Source organism: Desmodus rotundus, chromosome 12, assembly GCF_022682495.2.
Source record: "Desmodus rotundus isolate HL8 chromosome 12, HLdesRot8A.1, whole genome shotgun sequence".
Lineage (NCBI taxonomy): Eukaryota > Metazoa > Chordata > Mammalia > Chiroptera > Phyllostomidae > Desmodus > Desmodus rotundus.
In genome coordinates this window covers 34,629,446-34,654,799 of record NC_071398.1, presented here as the reverse complement: position 1 = coordinate 34,654,799, position 25,354 = coordinate 34,629,446, and the positions used below count along the sequence as shown (strand labels likewise).

General features: G+C 40.5%; 2 protein-coding genes and 1 non-coding gene across 5 annotated transcripts in view; all 3 read left to right on the top strand.

The window, feature by feature from the left end:
* The window catches only part of PDCD2L (programmed cell death 2 like), a 40,934-nt gene extending 31,903 nt beyond the window's left edge, over nucleotides 1-9,031 (top strand). For all 3 annotated transcript variants that reach the window (XM_045185390.3, XM_024577536.3, XM_024577535.4), the window contains one exon: nucleotides 5,180-9,031. In XM_045185390.3, coding sequence (XP_045041325.1) covers nucleotides 5,180-5,310 — 131 coding nt within the window. In that variant the 3' untranslated portion in view covers nucleotides 5,311-9,031. The remainder of the gene's footprint in view (nucleotides 1-5,179) is intronic.
* An 84-nt stretch (nucleotides 9,032-9,115) lies between these two features.
* LOC112320272 (U6 spliceosomal RNA) lies at nucleotides 9,116-9,221 on the top strand. Its single transcript, XR_002976405.1, has one exon. It is a non-coding gene; the product is annotated as a U6 spliceosomal RNA (small nuclear RNA).
* A 3,798-nt stretch (nucleotides 9,222-13,019) lies between these two features.
* The window catches only part of UBA2 (ubiquitin like modifier activating enzyme 2), a 38,424-nt gene continuing 26,089 nt past the window's right edge, over nucleotides 13,020-25,354 (top strand). The window contains exons 1-6 of the mRNA XM_024577453.4: nucleotides 13,020-13,226; nucleotides 16,032-16,115; nucleotides 17,537-17,607; nucleotides 18,816-18,880; nucleotides 20,113-20,213; nucleotides 24,761-24,882. Coding sequence (XP_024433221.2) covers nucleotides 13,089-13,226; nucleotides 16,032-16,115; nucleotides 17,537-17,607; nucleotides 18,816-18,880; nucleotides 20,113-20,213; nucleotides 24,761-24,882 — 581 coding nt within the window. The 5' untranslated portion in view covers nucleotides 13,020-13,088. The remainder of the gene's footprint in view (nucleotides 13,227-16,031; nucleotides 16,116-17,536; nucleotides 17,608-18,815; nucleotides 18,881-20,112; nucleotides 20,214-24,760; nucleotides 24,883-25,354) is intronic.

The window sequence follows — 25,354 nt, the reverse complement described above, 5'->3', positions numbered from 1 at the left end:
ATTTTTCTGTAAGTGTCTGGTGAACTTTCATTATTAACAACAATAATAAGCATTATTTCAGCCATCATTCTTGAAATAAATACAGACAGAAAGTTGGATGGATCGCATGAAAAATAAATTTTTAAGCATATTTTATTGATTATACTATTACAGTTGTCCCATTTTTTTCTCTCCTTTATCCCCCTCTGCTCTGTACCCACCGTCCCACCAGCATTCCCCTGCCCTTAGTTCATATCCATGGGTTGAACATATAAGGTCTTTGTCCTCTCCATTTCCCATGCTATTCTTAACCTCCCCTGGTATATTTTGTACATACCAATTATGCTTCTTATTCCCTGTACCTTTTACCCCTTTCTCCCCCCACCCCTCCCTGCTGGTAACCCTCCATGTGATCTCCATTTCTGTGATTCTGTTCCTGTTCTAGTTGTTTGCTTAGTTGGTTTTTGTTTTCTAGGTTCAGTTGTTAATAGCTCTTGAGTTTGTTATCATTTTACTGTTCATATTTTTGATCTTCTTTTTCTTAGATAAGTCCCTTTAACATTTCATATAATAAGGGCTTGGTGATGATGAACTCCTTTAGCTTTACCTTATCTGGGAAGCACTTTATCTGCCCTTCCTTTCTAAATGAAAGTTTTACTGGACAGAGTAATCTTGGATGCAGGTCCTTGCTTTTCATGACTTTGAATGCTTCTTTCCAGCCCCTTCTTTCTTGCAGGGTTTCTTTTGAGAAATCAGATGATAGCCTTATGGGAAGGCTATCCATCAGGGCAGGCAACCCACATCGCTGTGTTGTGACACCGTATGTGGGGGAAAGGTCTGAGAGGGAACAGTGCCACTTGGTCCGCTCTCTGCCGGTTTTCAGTCACTTCTGCTGCTACCCACAAGCAAATTGGGCCCTTCTGGTGCTGATTCCCAGGTGGATAGGCTTGTGTATGTTCTAGGACTTTGTGGGTCTCCTCAGTGAACTCTCCTATGAGGCTGGGAGTTTCTCCCGCTGCTGCCTCAACCCCCACAGGTGTTTTCAGTCAGAGGCTCTGAGGCTTTATTTCCCCAAGCTGGAACCCTGGGTTGTACGGTCTGTCTCGCTCCCTAGTTGTTCCTCCTGGTTTATCTGCAGGCAAATGTGGGACCCGCCCTGTCTGCCAGCCACTGCCTTGCCGAGAGTCCTCTCCACCTGGCTGCCCATCTCCACCCATCCTACCTGTCTGGATGACTGTTTCTTCTTTAACTCTTTGGTTGTCAGACTTCCATACCATACAGTTCGATTTTCTGTCTGTTCTGGTGGTTTTTTGTTTTTAAGTTTGTTGTCCTTCTTTTGGTTGTGTGGGAACGCACAGTGTGTCCACCTATGCCTCCATCTTGACTGGAAGTCCCTCCATGTTTCATTTTTAGATAGTATGCATTGGTCTCCTTACTATAATGGATAATAAAATTTAAACCCTTCTTTTTCCAGAGGGGTCTGTTTCTGCAAGCAAGCTGTAACTTACATATCCATTTTAACAATATCTTAAGAGACCAAGTGCTTCATTAGTAAACTGATCATTCTATGTTTCTATATTGGCATGCTAATTTTTGCTTTGATTTATGGACATTTCTGCTGAAAATGTATTCTAGGGAACATATTAGTAATCCATAAGTCTTCAATAAAATCTCAGTTCAGTTACGTTATTTTAGAGAATTGTTGTGAATGCCCAGAGTAATTACTTTGCATTTAAAGAATTCAAACCAGTAATATAACCTTAAGACATTTTTACCAAAGAATAAATTTTTTAAAAGATTGTATTTGTTTATTTTTAGAAAGTGGGGGAGAGAGGGAGGGAAACATCAATGTGAGAGAGAAACATCGATGGGTTGCCTCTCCTATGCATCCCAACCAGGAACAAACCTACTACCCCGGCATGTGCCCTGAGAAGGAGTCAAACCAACCTTTCAATATGCGGGCTGCATACCCAACCAACTGGACCACACTGTCAGGGCAAGAATAAGTTTTTTAAAGCTACTTTTCACTTACTAGATCTTCACAGAATCAATAAATATTATGTTCCAAAAATGACTTAATTGTAAAGATACTTAAAATTCAGGAATTTTAAATACTGTTTCAAATAAATGAGAAAAATTAGTCGAAGAAAATAAGAGTAGAAGAAATTAGAAGTAAGAGTAGCATATAAAATAATGTCAGAAAGTCATAAATACATAAAATACTTGTTGAAAATGGGCCATAAAGCTGGTTGCAAATGTTTTTTTTTTTAAAGGCTTTATATTTTAGGGAAGGGGGAAAAGGAGGGAATAACAGAAGGAGAGAAACACTGATTGATTCTCACAGGCCCCCACCGGGGGACCCGGCCTGCAACCCCAGGCATGTGTCCTGAACTGGGAATTGAACCAGTGACCTTTGGGTTCTTAGGCTGTCGTTCAACCCACTGAGCCACATCAGCCAGTGTTGGTTTTAGACATTTAATCATGGTATCTAAAAGGGAAAAGTAATCAGTTACAGGAGTCACAGAATCATGAGGATAAAAGGAAAATTTATACCCTAGTCCATCTCCAAATATTTTAGTATCATTTTTTACTTTATCAAGTAAAAAACAATTCTCCAGCTACTGAGCCTTGGTTCTATGTTTAAATGAGTTTGGTGTTTGCACCAATCTACATTTTAGCTTTACTATACCTAAATCCTTTACTTTGATTCTTCTCTAGAAGCTAGATTCTATCCAATATTAGCCTCTAGGAGGGCTCATAGGTGTCATTCTTGAGACTGTGTGTGCTAGGCCCTGACCCAGTAAGTAGCTCAGTTGGTTAGAGGATCCTCCCGATACACCAAAGTTGAGGATTCAGTCCCCGGTCAGGGCATGTATGGGAATCACCCAGTGAATGCATAAATAAGTGGAAGGACAAATCAATGTTTCTCTCTCAAAACAATAATTTAAAAAGAGAATGTGTGTGCCAGTCTCTCTTGTATTTGAAAGACAGCACATGTATAAAATTCTTAAGCCCCAGTTTCTGTACAACATTGTAGGCCCTGAGCTGTCACTGTATAGTGAGCCAAGGTCCCACCAGCCCGTTTACTTCTTACCTTTTGTCAACTCCCATGGCTGGGTCTCACTGAGAAATATATTTTTCTGAAAAATCTCTGAGATCTTTCACGTTTACACAGATATCTTTTGGCATTGAATATTGCCCTGTAGAAGTCTGAGGGTAGCCTATGTTCCCCCCTTGTAACTAACATTCACGCTGGGTTACTTGTAGAATTCTCATTATTCATGAAGTTCAGTCACTAAACCAGTTACTTCTTGCTGTCCCATTGTTCTGTAAACTTTTTATCATGGGACAAGATTGGTTTTTGAACCAATATATTTAGTTTTTCTTCCTTTTAATTTCTGAAATGATTTTCGTTGTATTTGTAGCTTTTCCACCAAAACAGCCTGAGTTGCTTTAGTCACCTTTCTCCTCCCAGATCCATGTCAACATCAGTTTCCTTTGCTTTGCACTCATTGAGGTTCTCTCAAGTCTTTCCTTTCTGCCTATAATTAGGTTTCACCTGTCTTTTTCTATTGCTTGTGGTTTCTGATATTTTTCATTAGATGTGTAATGGGGCTGTCTTCACCTTCACACGTTTCCTCTTTCTCCAGAGCCCTCCTTCACCCCGCAGCTGTGACAGGTCTCTGAGCTCAGGCTTCATGTGCACTACTCGGATACTAACTATATTTTTTGGTCTATAAGACACACTTTCCCCCACCCAAATTTGGGGGGGCAATGGGGGTGCGTCTTATAGTCCGAACGTAGCTTACCTGTCTGGGGGGGGAGGTAGTGGTGGAGCGGATTTTCCCCCCTATTTTCCTCCAAAACCTGGGTGCGTCTTATGGTCCGGTGCGTTTTATAGTCCAAAAATATGGTAGTGTTTTATTTCTCACACCGCCTTTTCCTGTATCCTGGCGGTTACTAGTTCTGAGGCTCCAGCCTTTTCCTACCCTTTGCCTGTTGCACATTCTTGTTTGAAATTATGTCAAATGCACCAGTTTATTTCTCCCTAATCAGCTCTATTTTGGCCTTCTTTCTAATGTTGTTGATCATTTTCTTTCCATTATCCCTGCCTACATTTTTTTAAAAAAATTTTTCCTTGACTGCTTCAAACCACTTACCCATCTCATCTTGTTGCCCTGTCTTCCTGTTCTGATGTTAGCAGAAGTTGTTGTTGCTCATGTTTCCTTGGTACCATTCTTCATGGCTTCATTCATTGATATATTTCTATAAACTCTTAGGATTTATTTTCTATATTTTGCCTGAATCCTTTCTTGGAGGTAGTGTGTTCTGTTAGAATGATATATTTTTAAATGATTTTTCACTGTCAGATAGTCTAGACAGCTGTAATGAAGACTTGTTTAGATTTGTTTTCATTTTTAAAGTACATTTTCCTGGCCTGGCTGACATAGCTCAGTGGATTAAGCACGGTCCTGAGAACCAAAGTGTCGCTGGTTCGATTCCCATTCTACAGCACACGCCTGGGTTGTAGGCCAGGTCCCCAGTCGGGGGGCACATGAGAGGCAACCCACACATTGATCTTTCTCTCCCTCTCTTTCTCCCTCCCTTCCCTTCCCTCTAAAAATAAGTAAATCTTTAAAAAAAGGTATGAAGATATAATAAAGATATTAAAAAAAGAATAACTTATTTTTAATGTATATTTTTCTGTTAAATCTGCTTTTCATCATCAGTAGTCATTTACTGTAGGAAAGAGCATGACTGTATTGTGACTGAAAGTTAGCAAGCACATAAGCACTGATTTTGCTTTACGTAATTATTTTTTCAGCTTGTAAGGTAAAATGGCTCCCTGTATCAATACCGGTTATCCTGATATTGAGCCATCTTTCTCCTTTCCTTCTATTACCATCTAATTGCTTCACCTCCTTGTTGGATGGTGAACACTTAAGATGTGCCAGGCTCTGTAATAAGTATCTTACATGAATTTGTTTGTTTAATCCTCCTCACAACATTCTTAGCATCCTGATGAATAGAGTCATCATTACAGGGAAGTGAAGTCCCTTGGTCCAGGTGGTAGAGCTGGAGTACGAACCTAAGCAGGCTTGCTCCAGTGTCGGACCTCTGTCCACTAAACAAACTCATATTGAGCATTTCTCATAACACTTTCTCTTTTCTGGAATCCTGAATGTGTTATATTTTTCAGGTCTTTCTGTGGAATTTGGAACAGTTCTAATTTACACATGTGAGAAGAGTTGCTGGCCTCAAAATCAGCAGACTCCCATGGAAGAATTTTATATTGTACAAGAAGACCCAGATGAATTATTATTGAAGTAGAATATTTCCCTTTATTTATATAAATGAAAACAAATTTTAATGTCCAAATTTGTGTTTTTACTTCATTTTGACTACAAGTTACTCTCGGGGTTTTTTTTTTTTTTTAAGATTTTATTTATTCATTTTCAGAGAGGGGAAAAGAAGGAGAAAGAGAGGGAGAAAAACATCAACGTGTGGTTGCCTCATGCAAACCCCATACTGGGGACCTAGCCCGCAACCCAGGCATGTGCCCTGACTGGGAATCAAACCAGCAACCCTTTGGTTCGCAGCCCAGGCTCAATCCACTGAGCTACACCAGTTTCACTCTCGTTTTTAAGTGTTGTCTCACTTTTTGACACCATGCTGGGACTGAAGTGAGATTTAGGAATGTCCTGGCTGTGGGCTCATCTATCCTTCCAGGGTCAGTGGCCTTTCTCTGAAGTGGAAGCTTGGAATGAGGCTCCTCTGTAGCCCAGAGCGCAGGCTTCCCTGCACATGCAGCCTGATGGGCATCTAGGAGGGACAGCAGCTGAAGAGCCATGAGCAGTGGTCAGCACCTAATTACACCTCCTGCTTCTGTACCTACCTGAACTCTGTTGCAGTCCCTGGATGCCAACAGGTCCCTCCACCTGCTCCAGCTGCTTCACACTCCCGTCCTGTGACACTAGCTGTTTATATCTGCTCCATGTTCCCCAACCCCATGCTCCCTGCTCTCACCTATTCCTACTGTGGACTAAAAAGGGCCACACTCTAAACCTGACAAGCTCAGGGGAGTCCTACATAGCAGCCTTATAAATTCAGGGACTGAAAGTAACGCCACAGGATGATCTGAACATAAAACTTCCTAACTAAAAGTGGGTCATTGGTGGGTAGTCATGTCCTAGACCTTTAGCTTCCTTAACAAAGGTCACTCTTTACCTTGGGTGAACCTGTCTATTATCTTTTTGCATCTAAGGTAATATACCTTTGAAATCTGAGAGTCATCTTTTCCAGACCTCTCAAGGCACAATCTTGGCACCAGAACTCCAGACCACGGAACCCCATACCATCTCTGTGTGCTGTAAATGTTAATTATTAACGCTCCTGTACTACCAGTGTAAAAGAAGTATGTTTCTCTATTTTTCCTCACTTTGCTTTCTCTCAACTCTTAATCTATCACCGATGGATTTCATGTAACCCTCCTTGTGTCTCCTCTTTTTAGTCTGTGTATAAAATAAACGGCAAAACTGCCATTCTCTGCAGAATTTTTTTAGTTGAGATTTTGCTTCTTGTTACCAAATTAAACTCATAAAAATTCTACCCTGGCTGGTGTGGCTCAGTGGGTTGAGCACCAGACTGCGAACCAAAACGTTCGTTGCCAGTTCCATTCCCAGTCAGGGCACATGCCTGAGTTGGGGGCCAGGTCCCCACTTCCCCAAGAGGCAGCCTGTGTAAGAGGCAGCCTGTCATGTTCCTCTCACACATTGATGGATGTTTCCTTCTCCCTTTCTCCCTCTCTTCTCTCTAAGAAATAAATAAATCTTAAAAAAAAAATTCTCTACAGGTTTCAACATCTCTTAAGCTTCTGCCCTTACATTATCACCGGAAGGGGGCTCTTACTGAATTCTGAATGCCGTCCTTCCATCCAGCCATCTACTTTTCCAGTTTCTCCTCCATAGGGGAACTCAAGAGTTGCCAGTTTTTTAGCTTTAGTTATACAGTTAATAGGCTTGGTGATTAATGCATGTAGAAAGCTATTATTCCAGAAACTGGAATGTATGACTGACCCTACTCTGACTCCAGGAGACCCACAAGCAATTCTACCTTTGTGCCCCAGGATGACTGCAAGCAGTCAAGATGGTGTCTGAGCTGTCGTGCTCCAGGTAGGGAACATTGCAGGGGGGAGGGACACAGATAATCACCAGTCAGCAAATGAAAGGATGCAAGGGAAATGGAAGGGCTGCAGCTTTTATCTGATTAACCTTTTCCCCTGAATTCCAAACCCATTACCTACCCTCTCATAAAAAAAGGTTGGCTTGAGATGAGATGTAAGATGGTCTTTCAGGCCATCTTCTTACAACCTGCCTTCTCAGATTGCTGGCCATCTGAATAAAGCACCCATAAAGATCCAATCCTTGTCTCTACTTACTGGCTCTGGTAGTGACAAGCAGCAATACATTGACTTTCCTTGTTTTCATCCTCTTTCCATTCGGTTTTTGCTATTAACCCTTTCCGTTCTGATACCCCTTGGCAGCAGTATAAAAACATTAATACCAGTTGTATACAGACTTGCTCTCTGCCTGCAGAGATGAGGAAACTGGGTATATACAATTTGGTTTGCTGCTCTGGTAAATAACACATTAGGCCCAGATTATCATGAGGTGGGGTTTTCCTGGTCAGTGTGTGTCTGGTTAGAACCCTACCTGATCCTGCCCCCTCGGGCACCTGAAGGAAAGTGGCTGGTTGTGTACAAACTGAAGGGGCTGGTCAGTGAGGCTTCAGGCATGTTGGGTTTTGTGGGGGAGGAAAAATAATTTTCCCTTTTACCCTTCTAGATTCTTGGCTGAGGCACCCCCAATGTAATAAAAGATTAACAGAAGAAAAAAAGAAGTTTAATAACAGGTGTTCCTCCTGGATATGTGGGAGAGAACCAGGAAAACTGAGTAACTCCCAGAAATAGTCCAAGCCATCACTGTTCTTCAGCTAAATAAAAAAGATATTGAGAGGCTAGGGGGGAGCCAGTTATGAGAGGTTATCAAGCACAGTAAATAAGGGTAGAGTTGTTACACATTGTTAAGGCAGAAAGGTAGTGCAAATAAGTTCAATGTGAACCCATTTAAATGTAAAATTGCATATTGCTATTTAAAAACCTAGAACTAGAAAGACCAAGGCCAGCACAGGAGTAGGATTAGGGTATGGGGTGAGACTTTCAGCTTTTACTTCCTTTACTTATAACCTATTTGAACTTGATGGGCAAGTATTTTACACTTTACACACACACACAAACATATCCACAAAGAAAAGCAAAGGCCTTCAGAGTTAGGTGCCCAGCCCAGCCTAAGCCCAGGGGAAGAAGCTGGAGGCAGGAGGAAAGCCGAGGAAGGTGGCTCCTATTCACTGGGAGACTAAAGAGAGAAATAGAAGTAAGTTCTGCATCTTGTGGAGGGTTTCTGTTAGGTTTAGCTGCCAGGGTGGGGCCTTTGTGAGAGCCAGACCAATAGTAGGACAGGACCATCAGTAACCCACTATGCAGGGGTGCCCCCCATCCTGGTTGGGCACTCTTCATACTTCCTGTAACTTACGCATCAGAGTAGCAGCCTAAGTATTCCTCACAAATCAGCTTGGTGTTTAATAGGAGAATCAAGCAGTTGATGAGAAAGACCACAGAAGTCAAGCGTTTTTCTGTGTTTTCCCTTTTTCCCTTTATTCTTCTAATGATATTTTTTAAATTGATTTTAGAGAGAAGCATTGATTTGTTCCACTTACTTATGCATTCATTGGTTGATTCTTGTTATGTGCCCTGGGCAGGGATTGAACCCACAAACTTGGCATATTAGGACAACAATCTAACAAACTGAGTTATTTGGCCGGGGCTAATAATTTTTAAAATAAATATATTTGTCATATAATATTGTTTAAATTCAAGGTGTACAATATATTGATTTGATACACATACTGTTGTATCCCACATGTTTATGATTGCCATTGTAGCAATATTTAGCACCTTTAATACATTACATAATCATCCTTTCTTGTCAGTTGTTGGGTAATAATTTTTTTCCGATTCTAAAACATCTTCTTTAAGGAACATGAGCATCTTGAGAAGTACACAAAATTTTAAAGAAGAGTGCTCGCTTCGGCAGTACATACACTAAACTGGAACAATACAGAAAAGATTAGCACGGTCCCTGTGCAAGGATGACACGTAAATTCATGAAGTGTTCCATGTTCTTAGCTAAGTGCTTGAAACAGCCCAAGTGCCCATCAGTAGACGAGTGGATTAAAAAACTGGTACATTTACACAATGGAATAAATACTATGCAGCAGAAAGAAGGAAGAAAGTCCTACCTTTTGCGACAGCATGGATGGAACTGGAGACTATTATGCTAAGTGAAATAAGCCAGTTGGCAAAAGACAAATACCATATGAACTCATCTATATAGATGACATGTAGGAAACCAATAGCAGATCTCGTCTATAACTAGAATCTAATGAATAAAATAAACTAACAAGAAAAACAACCAGAGACATGGAAACATGGAACAGACTGATAGCTCTAGGAGGGGAGGAGGGTGGGGGGGGAATGATGGAAAGAAGGGGAAGGGACTAGTCAACGTGTATGAATGACCCATGGACATGGACAGACTGGGCTAGAGGGATGGGCTAGGTGGAGGGGGGCAAAAGGGAAAAAAATTAGGATAACTGTAATAAAAAAAAAACTTTAAAAAAGAAAATTATGTGTAATTCTGCCACATACATAAAATATTAACTATGGTTTTCTTGGTTTTTAATTGTCAAAGGTTCAGCCAAAGTAAAACCAATGAATCACAGAAGTAGTAATTAGTAAAAGCTTATTGTGCACACACTGAAAAGACAGTTTGCAAACTGGGAGCACTCAAACTAAAACATGGAATGAGACTCAGGGATATATTTTACAAAGCAGCTTATACAGTGATAAAGCAGTGTCTTCATAGTAGTTGGTAATTAAACTAAATCATTGGCTAAACTTGTTTTGTTTTCTCAGGGAAACTCCAAGACTTCTCTCCATTTGCTTTTGATTTTAACAAATATATTTTTTATTTGTTTTCACATAATTTCATCATACAAATGGTTTTGTATATTTCATTTGAAATTGAGAGCATTTCCCCCAACTGTATTTGCCCAGGACATAATTTGTATTGCTGCAAAGTACTTTTTTAAAAATATGCATCAAAAATACAAATTGTTATTGTTTTTTTCCAATTTTTGTTCTTGTGATGAACATCCATCCCTATGGCTCTTTCTTTTAATTAGTGATAATTGTCATAGGACAAATTCTTTGAATTGGAATAAGTCAAAAGCTATGCATAATTTTAGAGTTTTTGGATCATATTTCTAAATTATCCTTGTTAAATAAAAAATACCGTAGCCCAAATGGAGTTTCGTATGCTAGGCTGCATATCACCAAACCGGGTTATCTGCCTCATAAACCCTTCATCCTCTAAAGGAAAGTGACTTTGCAACAACTCACCCACTTTTTTGCCTAGTGTAACTTTCTTGTTCCTGCCCCCTTCTGTCTATAAAAGGGTTTTAACAGCTCCTCAAAGCGCCTACCAGCTAGATTGGGTGTGCCTGATTTGAATCGATTTTTGCTCAAAGAAACTCAGAAGTTTTTAATATGCCTAAAAGCTCTGCTTTATTCATGCTCATTTCCTATCCTTTGACAAGTGTTTTACTTTTTTTGCCATTTAAAAAAATATTTTTTCAGTTACATTTGACATGCAGTATTATGTTAGTTTCAGGTATACAACATAGTGATTAGACACTTATACACCTTATGAAGTGATCTCCAATAAGTCTAGTAACCATCTGGCACCACACATAGTTGTAATATTATTGGCTATAGTCCCTACCTACACTTTGGTAACTACCAGTTTGTACTTTTGTTACAGAGCTGAAGGCGGAGGGGGTGGTTCACGATAACTTATTACAGAAAGGATTCCGCCTTTCTGTCTCTGGAGGTTCCTTCCCCCACGCCCACCTGCTAGGTTCGCAATGCCCGCCGCCAGAGGAAAGACGTCTCTCAATGCCAGAGACTGGTGAAAAGGAAAGGCATTGTTTATTTAAAAGTTACACAAACTTAGAATAATGACCTAATGTCTTCAATAAGATACTGAAGTCCTCTAGAACACCCACAGATGCACAGTCCTTCCCTCTCCCTGTGCCCAGTCCGGGGTACCGTGTCTCAGGAAAAGAAGTAGAAGTCCGTGATTCAGGCTCCCGGCACCATCAGCTGTGTGGCTGCTGCGATCTCCAGTTAATCCAAAGCCATGTGGCACCTTCTCATGGCTCACCAGCAAGAGTCCTCTCTCCCCTTTTCTATGGCTGCAAAGTCTCTCCTGATGCCTAAGCCGCGTGGCAAAAAGAAGCACTCCAAAACCTCGTGGTCCTCTCTACTCTCCTTCAGAACCGCGTGATCCTTTTCCCCACTTCAGAACCACATGGACCTCTATCTATCTACTTGCTTCAGAGTCTCGTGGTTCACTCCTTCCTTCAGAGCCGCATGGTCTCCTCCCCATTTACTTTTGGAGCCGTGTGGTCTCCTCCTTCTTCCCCAAAACCTTGTGATCCTCCCCACTACTACGGAGCCGCGCGGTCTCTTCTCCTTCTATGGCTGCCGGGCCTAGGTTTAAATCCCAGTGCCATCTTCCTTTGCAGCCCCATTTCTGACTCCTCCTACAGTCAGCTACACCTGCCAGCATCCCCGTATTCTTCCAGCTTTACTGGGCTGCCATAGTAAGTCTGGGCAGGTGTGGTCCCATGGCATGGAGCCAATCATCTCCAAGCTCTCACGCAGGCCCTGTAACCAGGGGGAGTTGCTTCCCAGTCCCACCTTGGGTGGAAGTCACTCCCATCTCCCTGGCTCAAAGCAGGGCCACAGCTATTTAACATATCCATGAAACCAGTTAAAGGTTATAGATATGTTAAATGACCATGCCTGGGGTTAGCTGCAAAGCTCTTGCTACCCAAAACAGCTCTGAATGGCCCTGTTCCATGTGTCCCATCCCCCTTGGCTCAGGCCTGTGGGGGTGAGGACATCCTACATACATTTTTCTAATATTTCCTGGACACCCTGAGTCCTGGACCCCATTACAAATCCCTTCTTGGGGCCCTCCTCTTGGCTGCACCCTGCTTCACTTTTTGTCTTTTTAAAATTTTTTTGGCGAGGGGGGAAGGAAAGGAGGAGAGAGGGAGAGAAACATGATGTGTGGTTGCCTCTCACGTGCCCCTGACTGGGGACCTGGCCCGCAACCCAGGCATGTTCCCTGACTGAATTGGGCCGGGGACTCTTTGGTTCGCACCAGCCAGGGTTCCAATTTGTACTTCTTAATCCTTTCTTTTTCACCCAGACTCCCAACCCCCCTCTCAACTTTTTACTGGTTTAACAGGTAAAAATAATTTACATATTTTGCATTTCTTTGATTAAATTTCAATATGCTTATTGATCGTATTGCCCATTTTCTTTTGATTGCCTGTTCACATCTTTTGCCTATATTGGGGGGGGGGTGACATTCATTTTCTTCTTAATTTATAAGAGCTCTTTACATGTAGGGCTATCTGTTTTCTAACCTGTAAAGAAACCTTCGCTGGCAGTTCAAACCACAGGCTACAAGAGGCTTAGGCTTCTTAAGGTGGACAGTGGGTTTGCGGTGTACGTAAAGAACACAACCCGTCCTGACCAGTGTGGCTCAGTGGTTTGGCCGTCCTTCGGCGAAGTGGGTTACGGGGCCAGGTCCGCGGTCCAGGGCGATCCAGAGGCAACCAATTGATGTTTCTCTACCTCTTTCGCCGTCCCTTCGCCTGTCCCTAAAAAATAAATTAAAAACTAAGAACACGACCAGGCAGGAGTACAGCCCCAAGTGTTAGAGTCCTGCTGCTCACAATCCAGTTTGGGAAGGGGCGGCCCTCTTACCAGGTTCTACCTAGGCCGCCCGCACCTGGAGCCGACTGGCGGCCGCAGTGCGCAGGAACGGAAGCCGGGCCGCCCTTCCCCCACCCGCTTCCGGCCGCGGCTCAATTCTCCCGCCTCCGCCAGAGTCGTCTCTCGTGGTCGTCCCGCCATGGCTCTGTCGCGGGGGCTTCCCCGGGAGGTGGCCGAGGCCGTGGCCCGGGGCCGGGTGCTCGTGGTGGGCGCGGGCGGCATCGGCTGTGAGCTCCTCAAGAACCTCGTCCTCACCGGGTTCACCCACATCGACCTGGTGAGGGCCAGGCGTGCGCGCGGGCTGAATGGTGGGCCGTGGTGCCCGGGCCCGGGGTTCGGGAACGGAGATGGGGTGCGACGGCAGGCCAAGACGCCCCGGGGTCCCGGCCGAAATGAGGAAGCTTTTCGACGGGGATGGAGCGGGCCTCGCTGCTCCCTGGGCCTGCTCGGGCTACCGAGGAGGCCGCGGGCCTGGGTCTTCCGGGCGTCCGGCGGCGGGACGGCCTCCGCCTCCAGGGCAGCACCGATTTGTGGCGTCTCTAGTGTGTAGAAGCGGCCTCTCGCTGCAGAGCAGTTCTTAGCTTTAACGCGAGGCAGGAGGTGGTTGAATGTCTAGTGCACGTTGTGACTGTTTAAATCAGAGGGCCCCCTGAACTCAGAAATGATCCAGAGCAGAGGGTGGCGGTATTACTACCCAAATGAGCGCTTGTCCCGAGCTTTGGTGAAGTCCTGAGGGGTTTACTCGCATTAACTCAAGTAATCTTCTCTACTACTGTATGGTTGCGAACGCTACTTTCATCACTTTTTTTTTTATTAACAGATGTGAAGAAAAGTGAGATGCAGTGGGATTTAGTAATTTACCTTGGGTCTCGAAGCAGGTGGCAGAACTCCTTTGGGGCTCGTGCTTTTCTGTTCTGGGTAGTATAAGGGTGACTGTCACTATTACTGTTACCTTAGATAATACACGTGCTTATTTCATCAAAGATATTGGTTAGGATCTTAACTTTTGCATTAGTTTACAGTGACTAATTTTAAATCAAGTTATTCCTATTAAAGTAAACGCTTTAGAGATTAAAGGTGTTTCCTGGAATTGGATGTGAGTTTAAAGTGTGTTAAGATGTAGTGGAAACATGAATGGAGGGGGGAGTAGAGATGTCTGACAGAGCTAATAAACGAGTGTTTGGGGGAACAATGTACACATTTTTCCTTTGGCTTTTTATAGGGTTTGTCGTCCCATTACTTTCTGTACCACAAATTCAAAATGCTTGTACCTCACCTGATAACTACTGATACTTATTTAAAAGAACCATTTTGTAATAGACAAGACAGTGAAATTGGGCGCCTGAAAGTAAATGCTGATCCTATTTTATTTGGTTTGGTTTTTGTAGTAAAATTTTTAATTCAAATTTTTGTAGTAAATTTTGAAAATACAAAGAAAAAATGTTTAGGTGGTTGGTTATATGTTTTGATGATTTTCCCAAATTATAAGCAAAACTGTTAAGATGATTCATAATTAGAAGATTTAATTACTCTGCACATAAATTTACTGAAATGGAATGAAAATGACTTTAATCATTATTTTCTTCCCTTATATTAATTTTGAGCAGCAGTAGATAAGACTTAAAATGACACTTAAAATCTTCTGTAGAAATTTTTCTTTACATCCCTCAAGAAACAATTGTAAATGAAATTGTGTTTGTGATGAAGATTTTTTAATTAAAGAAATTATCAAAATTCAATAAATTTGTCTGCCAAGTATTATTTAAGGAAGAAAAATGGCACAGTTAAATCTAATATGTAGATTGAAAGATTAGATTGGTAGAGATGGCTATATAATGCATTTTTTTAAAGATTTTATTTTTAGAAAGAGGGAAGGAAGGGAGAAAGAGAGGGAGAGAAACATTGTGTGGTTGCCTTTCATGTGGCCCCTACTAAGGACCTGGCCTGCCACCCAGGCATGTGCCCTGACTGGGAATCCAACTGGCGACCTTCTGATTCTGAGGCCTGTGCTCAGTCCACTGAGCTACACCAGACAGGGCTGCATTTTCAATATGGAATTTATTGATTGATTTTATGGAGAGAGAGAAACTTTGATTGGTGGTTCCACTTATTTATGCATTCATTAGTTGATTTTTTTTTTTTTTTGAAGATTTGATTTATTTTAGAGAGGGGAAATGAGGGAGAAAGAAAGGAAAAGAAATGACAATAGATGCATCAGTAGATCTGTTGCCTCTCCCATGCCCCAACTGGGGACCTGGTCCACAACCCAGGCAGGTACCTTGACTGGGAATCAAACCAGTGATCTTTGGATTCGTAGACTGGTGCTCCCACTGAACCACACTGGCCAGGGCGACTGGTTGATTTCTTATATGTGCCCTGATGGTGGCTCAACCCTGAAACTAAGTGAGCTACCTGGCCAGGGCCAATATGGAATTTATTAACATATTTGCATCCTTAAAAAATATTTTTAAAGGTTTTATTTATTTATTTTTAGAGAGAGGGAGGAGAGGGAGAAAAACATTGATGTGTGAGAGAAGCCTCTCACATGCCTCCCAATTGGGGACCTGGCCCACAGCCTAGGCTTGTGCCCTGACCGGGAATTAAATGAGCAACCTTTCCATTGCAGGGCGATGCTCAACCCACCCATCCACACCATTCCGGTGGGGCGGGGGTGGGTGGGTATCTTTTTAATCCAAAAATTTTCGGGGGGGGGGGTGTTATCTCGAGTTAAATTTTGTTTTTGTTTTTTAAAGACTTTTTGTCTCTTATTTTACATATTTTTTGGTAATATTTTATGACTCTGTTTTGGGTATTTATCTTTTATTTGTTATTCCCTGTTTTCTCTGTTCATATTGTATATTTTTTCCCAACCCTGACCATAGTAATTTTGAAAAATCAAAATTACTCCTATATATATTTTTATATTCATTAGATTATCTGTTTAAGAATATTGGCATTGGTGGAAAAACGTTTTCTCCACGAATGTGGCAAATATCAAAAGTTCTTGGTTATGCTGAAAATAGTGATATTGCTCAAACATACCAGAAATTTTGTGATTTATCTGAATTTTATGTATTTGTAGATTGATCTGGATACTATTGATGTCAGCAACCTCAACAGACAGTTTTTATTTCAAAAGAAACATGTTGGAAGATCAAAGGCCCAGGTAACTTTATGTTTCTCATACCATTTCTATTTATTCATTTATTTTTCTAGTCTGATGGATCCTCTATGGTGTCAAGTTAATCAGATATCTAGTAGGAAGGAGAATATGGAGAAGCTATCTCTTTAGCTGAGGGACTGTGAAAAATAAAAGGGATATGTGGACTAAAGGACTAAAGATACCTTCCCTTTTTTGGTCTACCGAGGAAATGGACGTGCTCTACCAAATCCTGTAAATGCTGCCCCTTATTTAAGTTTCTGACTGTTTGCTTACGATGAACCTTGTGTCCCTACATTCTCTAGAGATTGGCTGCTCCTGTATTTGGAGGCAAGAGAAGCTGCAGTTTATGCAGTCCCTTTTTATTTTATTTTTTTAAACTTTATTTATTTTAGAGAAAGGGTAAGGAAAGGAGACAAAGAGGGAGAGGAACATTGATGTGAGAGAGAAACATGGACTAGTTTGCCTGCCATAAGTGGACCAGGGATCTAACCTGCAATCCAGGCATGCACCCTGACTGGAAATCCAACCTGGGTGGGACCTTCTGCTTTGTGGGGCTATGCCCAGCTGAGCAACACCAGCCAGTGCTGTTGTCCCTTTTTAAAGGAGACAGCCTCCCCTGAGGTTCTAGCCACCCTGACCCTTTCCTTAGTTCCTTTCTTTTCTTTTCTTTTTTAATTTATTGATTTTTTTTATTAGAGAAACATTGATTTGTTGCTCTACATATCCATGCATTCATTGGTTGATTCTTTTATGTGTCTTGACCAAGGGTTGAACCTCCAGCTTTGGTGTAAACAGTGCTCTGACCAACACCTACCTGGCCAGGGCTTTTAGTTCCTTGAATGTTCCATTTTGATTAAGGGTGTTAGAACATCTTTTCCCTTTGGTTTTTTCTCCAGTCCTTGTGGCAAATTCCCACGCTTTTCTCCATTAGGCTCCCTTCTCTGGGGGTACTGTCCTAAATCTCTTAGAATAAACCAGATCTTCTTACAATAACCTACTTTTTCTGGATATCATTTCTCATAGTTTGTAGTAGCATTTATCTGGATGGTTATTAGATTAATGTCACTTTTGCTCACCAAGTGCCTTCCTTACACAGATCTGGGTACATAGAAGATACTTAGTAAATATTGGTTGAATGAATGTATAACACTTCTGTACTATATTTTACATTTTTGCTGAAGCTTGTTTTTCTTGTAGAACTATATATGGGAGTGGGGTGGCCCTCCTATTATTTTATAAATATGAGTATATAGCTTAATTTTAATGAAATTTTGACATTTTGATATTTCTTTATTTTTTTTGTGAATAAGATTATGTAAGTAGGTGAAACAATAGTAATGTTTGCCATAAATGTATTTCAAATACAGATAGAAATGTTGTATCAATTTAGTAAATTAGTAATTTAGTGTTGCTTGTTTTTCCAGGTTGCCAAAGAAAGTGTACTGCAGTTTTACCCGCAAGCTAATATCATAGCCTACCATGACAGCATCATGAAGTATGCTCTTATTATTATGTTGCAAAATTTTTTTGTTGTACATTTTTAATTAAAGTTTTAAAGTATATGATATTTTTATTAGCCAAGTATATGAGCTTGACGTCATTCTGCTTTGTAAAAATGACTTTTCTAGAATAATTAAAATGTGGTAGTTTGTGCCCACATAAGTTGAGTGACATTCTTGTAATAGTTCATATATATGATTTGAGTAATTTAGATAAGAGGTGAAATATCTTAATACTTTAAATAAATAAGTTACTTGGAAACTTGATAAAGGATCTTATATTGTTTTAAGTAACAAGATACTCTAAACTGTGAAAAATCCTTTTTATGTGATGATTCAAATTTTTCTAAATTATTTGCTCTCATTCTGATTGGTTTCAGCTGTGGTCTTTTTCAGTTTTAAAGGTTGCTTTCCAAGATAATTCATTTTTAAGACTGTAACTTCTATAGTATAATGCCAGGAATTGTCATGGGTCAGTAGTTTTGACAGTATATGAATATGCTCTGATCTCAGTAAAGCTAGATACAGTTAATGTGTCATTTTGGAGGTGTTAGCACAGGGCTTCAGTTATCCTAGAGTTGTTAATGTAGCTCACAAGTAAATGGTACTGAAAATAATGACTTCTTATTTGAGGTCTGGAAATAGAGGAAGTCTTATACTTTCTCAGGGAATTTGTATTTCCAGTTTCTTTTTTATGCTCTGGATGTTTGTTCTACAAGCCTGCCTATAGCCCTATAGCCCTCTTACCCTGTGTTGCTTTTCCCAGTGCTGCTAAAAGCAGGGACTCTTGGGGCCTGAACCCTGCCTGATCTTAACCATGTGAGGTGAAGCCAGAGGCCAGGCAGATCCTGGGAATGTGTTCTTTGTGTGTTCCCAGGCACTTACTGCCCAGAGAAGGCCTGGTGGGACTAGTGAGGTCATGCCATCTTTCTGCTAGTTGGAGATCTTGCCCTTGTGCCCTAGGTAGCTGGCACAAAGGATGTATAACCACTCATAAGGATTAGGGGGAAGTAATTTCTTTGAAATCTGCTTATGGTGGTTAGAAAAGTCAAATCTATGTCAGTGTACAGACCCCTAATTATTTCCGTTATTTTTGCACCGTTATTACTGTAATATACTTTTCAGGACCCTGTATTTTACTGTGAAGATCATGCTTAAGGCTGGTTGTTTTATTGATCTCTCTTTTTTTTGTTTTGTGTTGTAGCCCTGACTATAATGTGGAATTTTTCCGACAATTTATATTGGTTATGAATGCTTTAGATAACAGAGGTGAGATTGTTTTAATATTTATGATATCTAAGTATGTTTCTTTCCCCATAACAAGTCTGTTTACACATTTAGAATTAATCAAAATATTTCTTTATGAGTTAGAACTTAAACAGATATGTGATCAGCTTTAAATCTTGCCATATGATTGTAATTTTAACTAAAACTGGTTCCAGGCAGGAATTTAGCCATCAAAGGTGTGAATATAAGGAACAATACTAAAGAGGGTGACCACATAGGGTGTATGCATGGATGTTTGATTCTGATTATCCCAACACTTACATACTCCCTTCATTTATGTGGAAATCTAAGAAGTATCAATGTCCAGATCTTACCCAAGACTAGTTCAGCCAGACTTATGGGGTCATTTTTTCAAAGTTCCCCAGATGGTTTAAAGGTGCAATCAGGGCCGAAAACCACTGTTTTGAGAATGAGGCAACAGGATGCCAAAGTTGATACAAAAGCTATGGCTCTTGAATTATATCTAGTGCTGTAAGATATTAGATTAGATTGGATTCTATTAGATGCACACATTATAGACCAACTAAAACTTTTCACAGTATGTGGTGATGTTTCATATAATCCAGTGTTATGTAGCCAGTCATTTTTAACAGACGTATGTTTCTGGAATGTGGGGTGAAAATACTTAATGTTCCTTGCTTCTAATTACTTCCACATTTAAAATACATGTGTCAAATGAGTTTGTAACAATTTGGAGACAGAAATACCAAAAGAAAAAACATACAAAGTCGCATATAAAGGGTCAGAATGAATCTTTTAATTGAATTCATTTTCTTTCACCTAGCCTTAAATTACCTTAGTAGTTCCAAGTTGATAGTCCACATTCTCCTAAACTTTCATGTATTGCCTGAAATTGTATTAGAATAATAGCAACTTGAGAACTCAGAACACATTGAAACAATGTTTTAGTCAAGGTTTATGGAATAGGCACATCAATAGAAGAAGATGGCACTTTGGAATTTAATAATTAACATAGAGGTGCTTTTCCTGGGGTAAACAAAGTCCTTATGTTGGAAATTACGCTAGTGAATGTTTTTTAAATGTCTATAACAGTTGTATTATTGTGGTCACAGCTCTAAGTAAATTAATTGTATGGAAGATAAAATCAATTAGAAATAGTTTGGGTAAATGTCATCCTAATTAAAGGTTAACTAATTTCTCCCCTACCCAATAAATTCCTGCTAACTAGTTTTTTTTTTTTTTTTTTCCCCCAGCTGCCCGCAACCATGTTAATAGGATGTGTCTGGCGGCTGATGTCCCTCTTATTGAGAGTGGAACTGCTGGTTATCTTGGGCAAGTAACTACTATCAAAAAGGTAAAGAACTTTTTTTTATATATATACTTCACAAATACTTGAGACCCCAAGGAAGAGGAGGAAGGACATAAACTTTGGATTTATACGATATGGGTGATTCAGTGTCCAAGACATAAGGAATTTTGTGCCCCTATAAAACTTAGGATACCATAAAGGCACCCCAAAAGAGGACAGGCAGAGATCCTTTATCTCTGTGCTACTTTGAGTCATTTAGCTTGTACCTTAAAATCTGTAGACTGGCAAACATAATAAACTTGACTTTTAAAATTCTTTGTAGACATGAGATACGTCATGGTATAGTTGACATATGGTAAACAAAGGTTCTAAAAAGTTATATTTTGGGTAAAGAAGTCTGGAGAAAGCTAAGATGGCCTAGGTAAACAGCTTGCCCCCTCATACAACCACATCAAAGTTACAGCTAAACTAGAACAACCATTGTTAAGAATTGCCAGAAATCGAGCTGAATGAAAGTCCTATAACTATGGAATTAAAGAAGAAACCACATCAAGACTGGTAGGGGCGGAGGAGATACGGAAGGTCCTAGTGTGGCGGATAAAAATCGGGAGGGATATCTCGGGAGTGAGGGGTCCCACCCCCACACTGGGCTCCCCAGTCCATGGTTTCAGTGCCAGGAAAATAGGTGCACATACCTTCTGGTGGTAAAAATCAAGGCTGTGGAAGACAGAAACTGCCAAATTCCCTGGCAGTTCTCTTAAAGGACCCCTGCACAGACTTACTGAGACTCACTCCGTCTGAGCTCCAGCATGAGAGCAGCAGATTGAAAGGCACCAGAGACATACAGGGAGGAGCTGAATTGTCTGGCATCAGGGCGAGAGCCAGGGGCTAACTTTTTCCCAGAGAGAAGTGGTGGCAGAAGCCAATGTTCCTTTTCTGAGCTTCCTCCCCCAAACCACAGAGCCATAAAACTGGTAGGCAAGCAACATATCTTGAGACTCCATCAACCTGGCTTACACTGTTTGACCCACCCCTGCTGATTCTCTGAGGCTCTGTCCTATTGTACATTAGGGCCCACCCAGGCTGTTCCCAAAGGCTTTTCTGTACAAATGGCTTGTCTTGGCTCATGCTTCAGATTTTTCTAAATCTCAGACAAACAGTATCTGGCCTCAGTGAGCCCCATAGTTCTTGCTGAGTGGCTGGAGGCCCAGCACTAGCAGCAGCTGGCGTTGGTGCACAGCTTGGCTTTTGGGCACCTCTAAGCCCAGCACAATAGCAGTCATCTACAGATTGCTTTGTAGCTTATGCTCTTGGCCCCAGACAGAACACAGGCAGTGGTTGACCTTGGCCTTCCACCTTCCGTGAGACCCCAGAGCCAGCGTAACTGGTGGACAGCTATGGACCATATTGGAGTACCACTACCCTACCACCTCCACAAGCAACACATTCAAGGGGTGGACTCAACAGGCACCAGAGCCCTGCTGAAGTAAGTCCTGCTTTGTGGAGTGGGTCCCTCCACAGCTGATGTTATACAGTGGTCAGTGGTTACAGCCAGTTGTTGTAACTGATTGGCCTGGGTAAATCCCTCCCATTGACTTGCCAGCAGCAATGAAGACTCAACTACAAGAGGAGGTTGTACACAGCCCCCATGGTGGGCACACCTCAAGTGCCTAGCTGGGGTGATAGGGGAGGCTGTGCCTCTGGACACATACTGTATTAGACCACTCTTCTAAGCAAGGGAGTAGTAGCAGCTCTACCTAATACATAGAAACAAACACAGGGAGCCTGCCAAATTGAGAAGACAAAGAAACACAGCTCAAATGAAAGAACAGAACAAAATTCCAGAAAAAGAGTTAAATGAAATGGAGACAAGCAATCTATTAGATAAAGAGTTCAAAACACTTTATAAGGTTGCTGAATGAACTTAAGGGACCAGCAGGTGAATTCAGAACTTCGACAGCATAAAAATGGACATAGAAACCATAAAGAACCAGTCAGAAATGAAGCCGTACACTAAAATGAAGGTTAATTTACAGGGAATCAACTGTAGAGTGGGTGAAGCTGAGAATCAAATCAGTGATTTGGAATATAAGGAAGCAAAAAACACCCAATCAGAACAGCAAGAAGGAAACAGAATCCAAAAAAATGAGGATAGTTTAAGGAAACTCTGGGACAACTTCAGGTATACCAACTTTTGCATCATGGATGTGTCGGAGGGAAGAGAGAGCAAGAAATTAGAAGCCTATTTGAGAAAATAATGAAAGAAAACTTGCCTAACTTGGTGAAGGAAATAGACATACAAGTCCAGGAAGCGCAGAGCCCCAAACAAGATGAACCCAGGGAGGCTCACACCAAGACACATCATAATTAAAATGCCAAAGGTTAAAGGCAGAGAGAATCTTAAAAGCAGCAAGAGAAAAGCACTTAATTAGCTACAAGGGAGTTCCCATAAGACTGTCAACTGATTTCTCAAAAGAAACTTTGCAGGTTAGAAGGGAATAGCAAGAAATATTCCAAGTGATGAAAAGCAAGGACTTGTAATCAAGATTACTCTGTCCAGGAAAGCTGTTGTTTAGAATTGAAGGACAGATAGAGCTTCTTAGGAAAAACGTAAAGGAGTTCATCACCACAAAACCAGTATTATATGAAATGTTAAAGGGTCATCTTTAAGAAGATAAAAAATATGAACAATAAAATGTGAATAAATACATATCTATCAACAATTCTATCTGAAAAAGCAAATGAACATGCAGAACAGAAACAGTTATAGATACAGAGAACATTTTGATGGTTGCAAGATGGGAGGGGGGTTGGGGGATAGGGGGGAAAGGTGAAGGAATTAAGAAGTAAAAATTTGTTATAGAATAGTCACGGGGATGTAAAGGACAGCATAGGAAATGTAGTAGCCAAAGGATATATATGCATGACCCATGGACGTGGACAACGGTGTGGGGATTGCCTTACTGAGTGGGCAGTGTGTGGAGGGGGTAAAAGGATAAAAATTGGAACAACTGTAGAAGCATAAACAGTAAAATAAAATTTAAAAAAAGTTTGGATGGATAGATCTGAAGAATATGTTGGAAAATATTTTTGGTGTATTTGTGGAGTTTCCCAAAAGTTTGGATAGAGAATAATAGAGCAAATATCTGTGTACTCATAACCCAATTATAAAATCTTAGCATTGTGATTCATTTGCTGCTCACATCTTTTTTTTTCTAATTCTTTCAAGAAACTAAACACAAATACATTTGAAGGATGATTTTACAGATTTTGAAACTAAAAGGAATTACACTGTACTTGAAATTTGCCCTTTTTATTTGATTGACAGTTTACCCATTTTGAAAATTTTGGTTCTACTTTAACTGTCAAAACTACTTTGGGAAGCTTATGTAGGATCATTCTGTAAAGATGTGTAAATGCCAAAGTGTGGTCAATTTAATTAAATCAGTGGAGGCCTTCAGGATCTATTGATAGGTGAAGGCAGCTGTTCTTTTTTTCTCCACTCCTGTGAGGAATAACTGCCATATGACTGCCTCTAAGAAAGCATATTGGAAGGACCCCAGAAATGGTATTATGGGGAAAACCCTGGATCTGCTACAATTTATATGGAAACAATATTTACAAATTTTGGTTCTTTCACCGTTATTAGAAGGGTAATTCTCATCATGATCCTGAGATACTAGTGTGTATTAAGACTGAGTTTGAGAATGGCTAAGAGGAAAGAAAAATTGATAGTTTTTTTTTTTTTTAATATAACCTTTACATTTTCTTTTTTAAAATACTTTATTTATTTATTTTTAGACAGAGGGGAAGGGAGGGAGAAAGAGAGGAAGAGAAGTGTCACTGTGTGGTTGCCTCTTGTGCTCTCCATACCGGGGAACCTGGCCTGCAACCCAGGCACGTACCCTGACTGGGAATCAAACCAGAGACCCTCTGCTTTGTGGTCCAGGGCTCAATCCACTGGGCCACACCAGCCAGGGTGAAAAATTGATAGTTTTAAAAAATTGTCTCAAGTGCTGTAGACTTTGGCACTTTTTACGGTGTAACATGAAAGGTAACATTCAGCAAAATGAAGAATATTTGGTTTGATACTACCTACTATTTTTCCGAGGTATCTAGATTGCTCTTGAAATCAGTAATTACTTTCAATTAGTATTTAGGAGAATAAGGTAAGGCTATGAATAATACTTAAATAACTGAGTTTCACGACTTTGAGATAGATATAGTTAGAAAGTTATTTCTCTCTCTAGTAGTTTTTCTTTGGTGTGATTACGGTAAACTTCTTATGTTTGATATTAAGGTGCGGTGATTTTTATTTGACTGGTATAAGTGGTGTTCCCTGGGCCAGGGGTCAGAGGAGTCCTGGGTTAGCCTTAGCTGTGACTAAGGTTGATTCATTCAATTAGCTTTTATATTATAGTTCCTTCTTTGTAAAGTAAGGGTTTTGGGGTCACTAATATTTTAAAATTTCCTTTAACAGTATATACAACCCAGTTGGGATGGAGAGGAATGAATGAAATGTTTATGATAATACCTCATTGAGAAACCATTCTCATGGGGTAAATGTTTTATCTCACATTTTTACTTTGCAGGGTGTGACTGAGTGTTATGAATGTCATCCCAAACCAACTCAAAGAACTTTTCCTGGCTGTACAATTCGTAACACACCTTCAGAACCTATTCATTGCATCGTTTGGGCAAAGTATTTGTTCAAGTAAGAGTTATATATATTTCTGGGAATATTTTTAGTGCTGGTGATAGAAAATGAGGTCATTTTTATTTAAAGTCTTGAAGAGATTGTACTTAATGATGTATGTTATTTTAAATATAGTAAAGGGACACTTTAGTAGCTTTCTTGTGATAGTGCTTGGATTAAATTCAGCCAACGTTTATTTGCATGTCTGTTGTATGCAGTGAACTATTTAGGAGGCTTAGTGTGATATTGGGGACAGGCATATAACTAAATGAGTACACATCTATGTATTTGTGGGGTATAAAAACATACTTAAAATAACTCATTGATTAAAAAAATAAATGGAAGGTTAAAATACTTTGTAATGATTGTGAAAATACTGCGTGTGAAACTTGTAGGTTGCTTTGAATGTAGTAGTTGGAAGAAAAGTTGTAGGCTTACATACATGGAGAAGGGTGAACTTTAATGAGCTAACTTACATTAGAAAAGAACC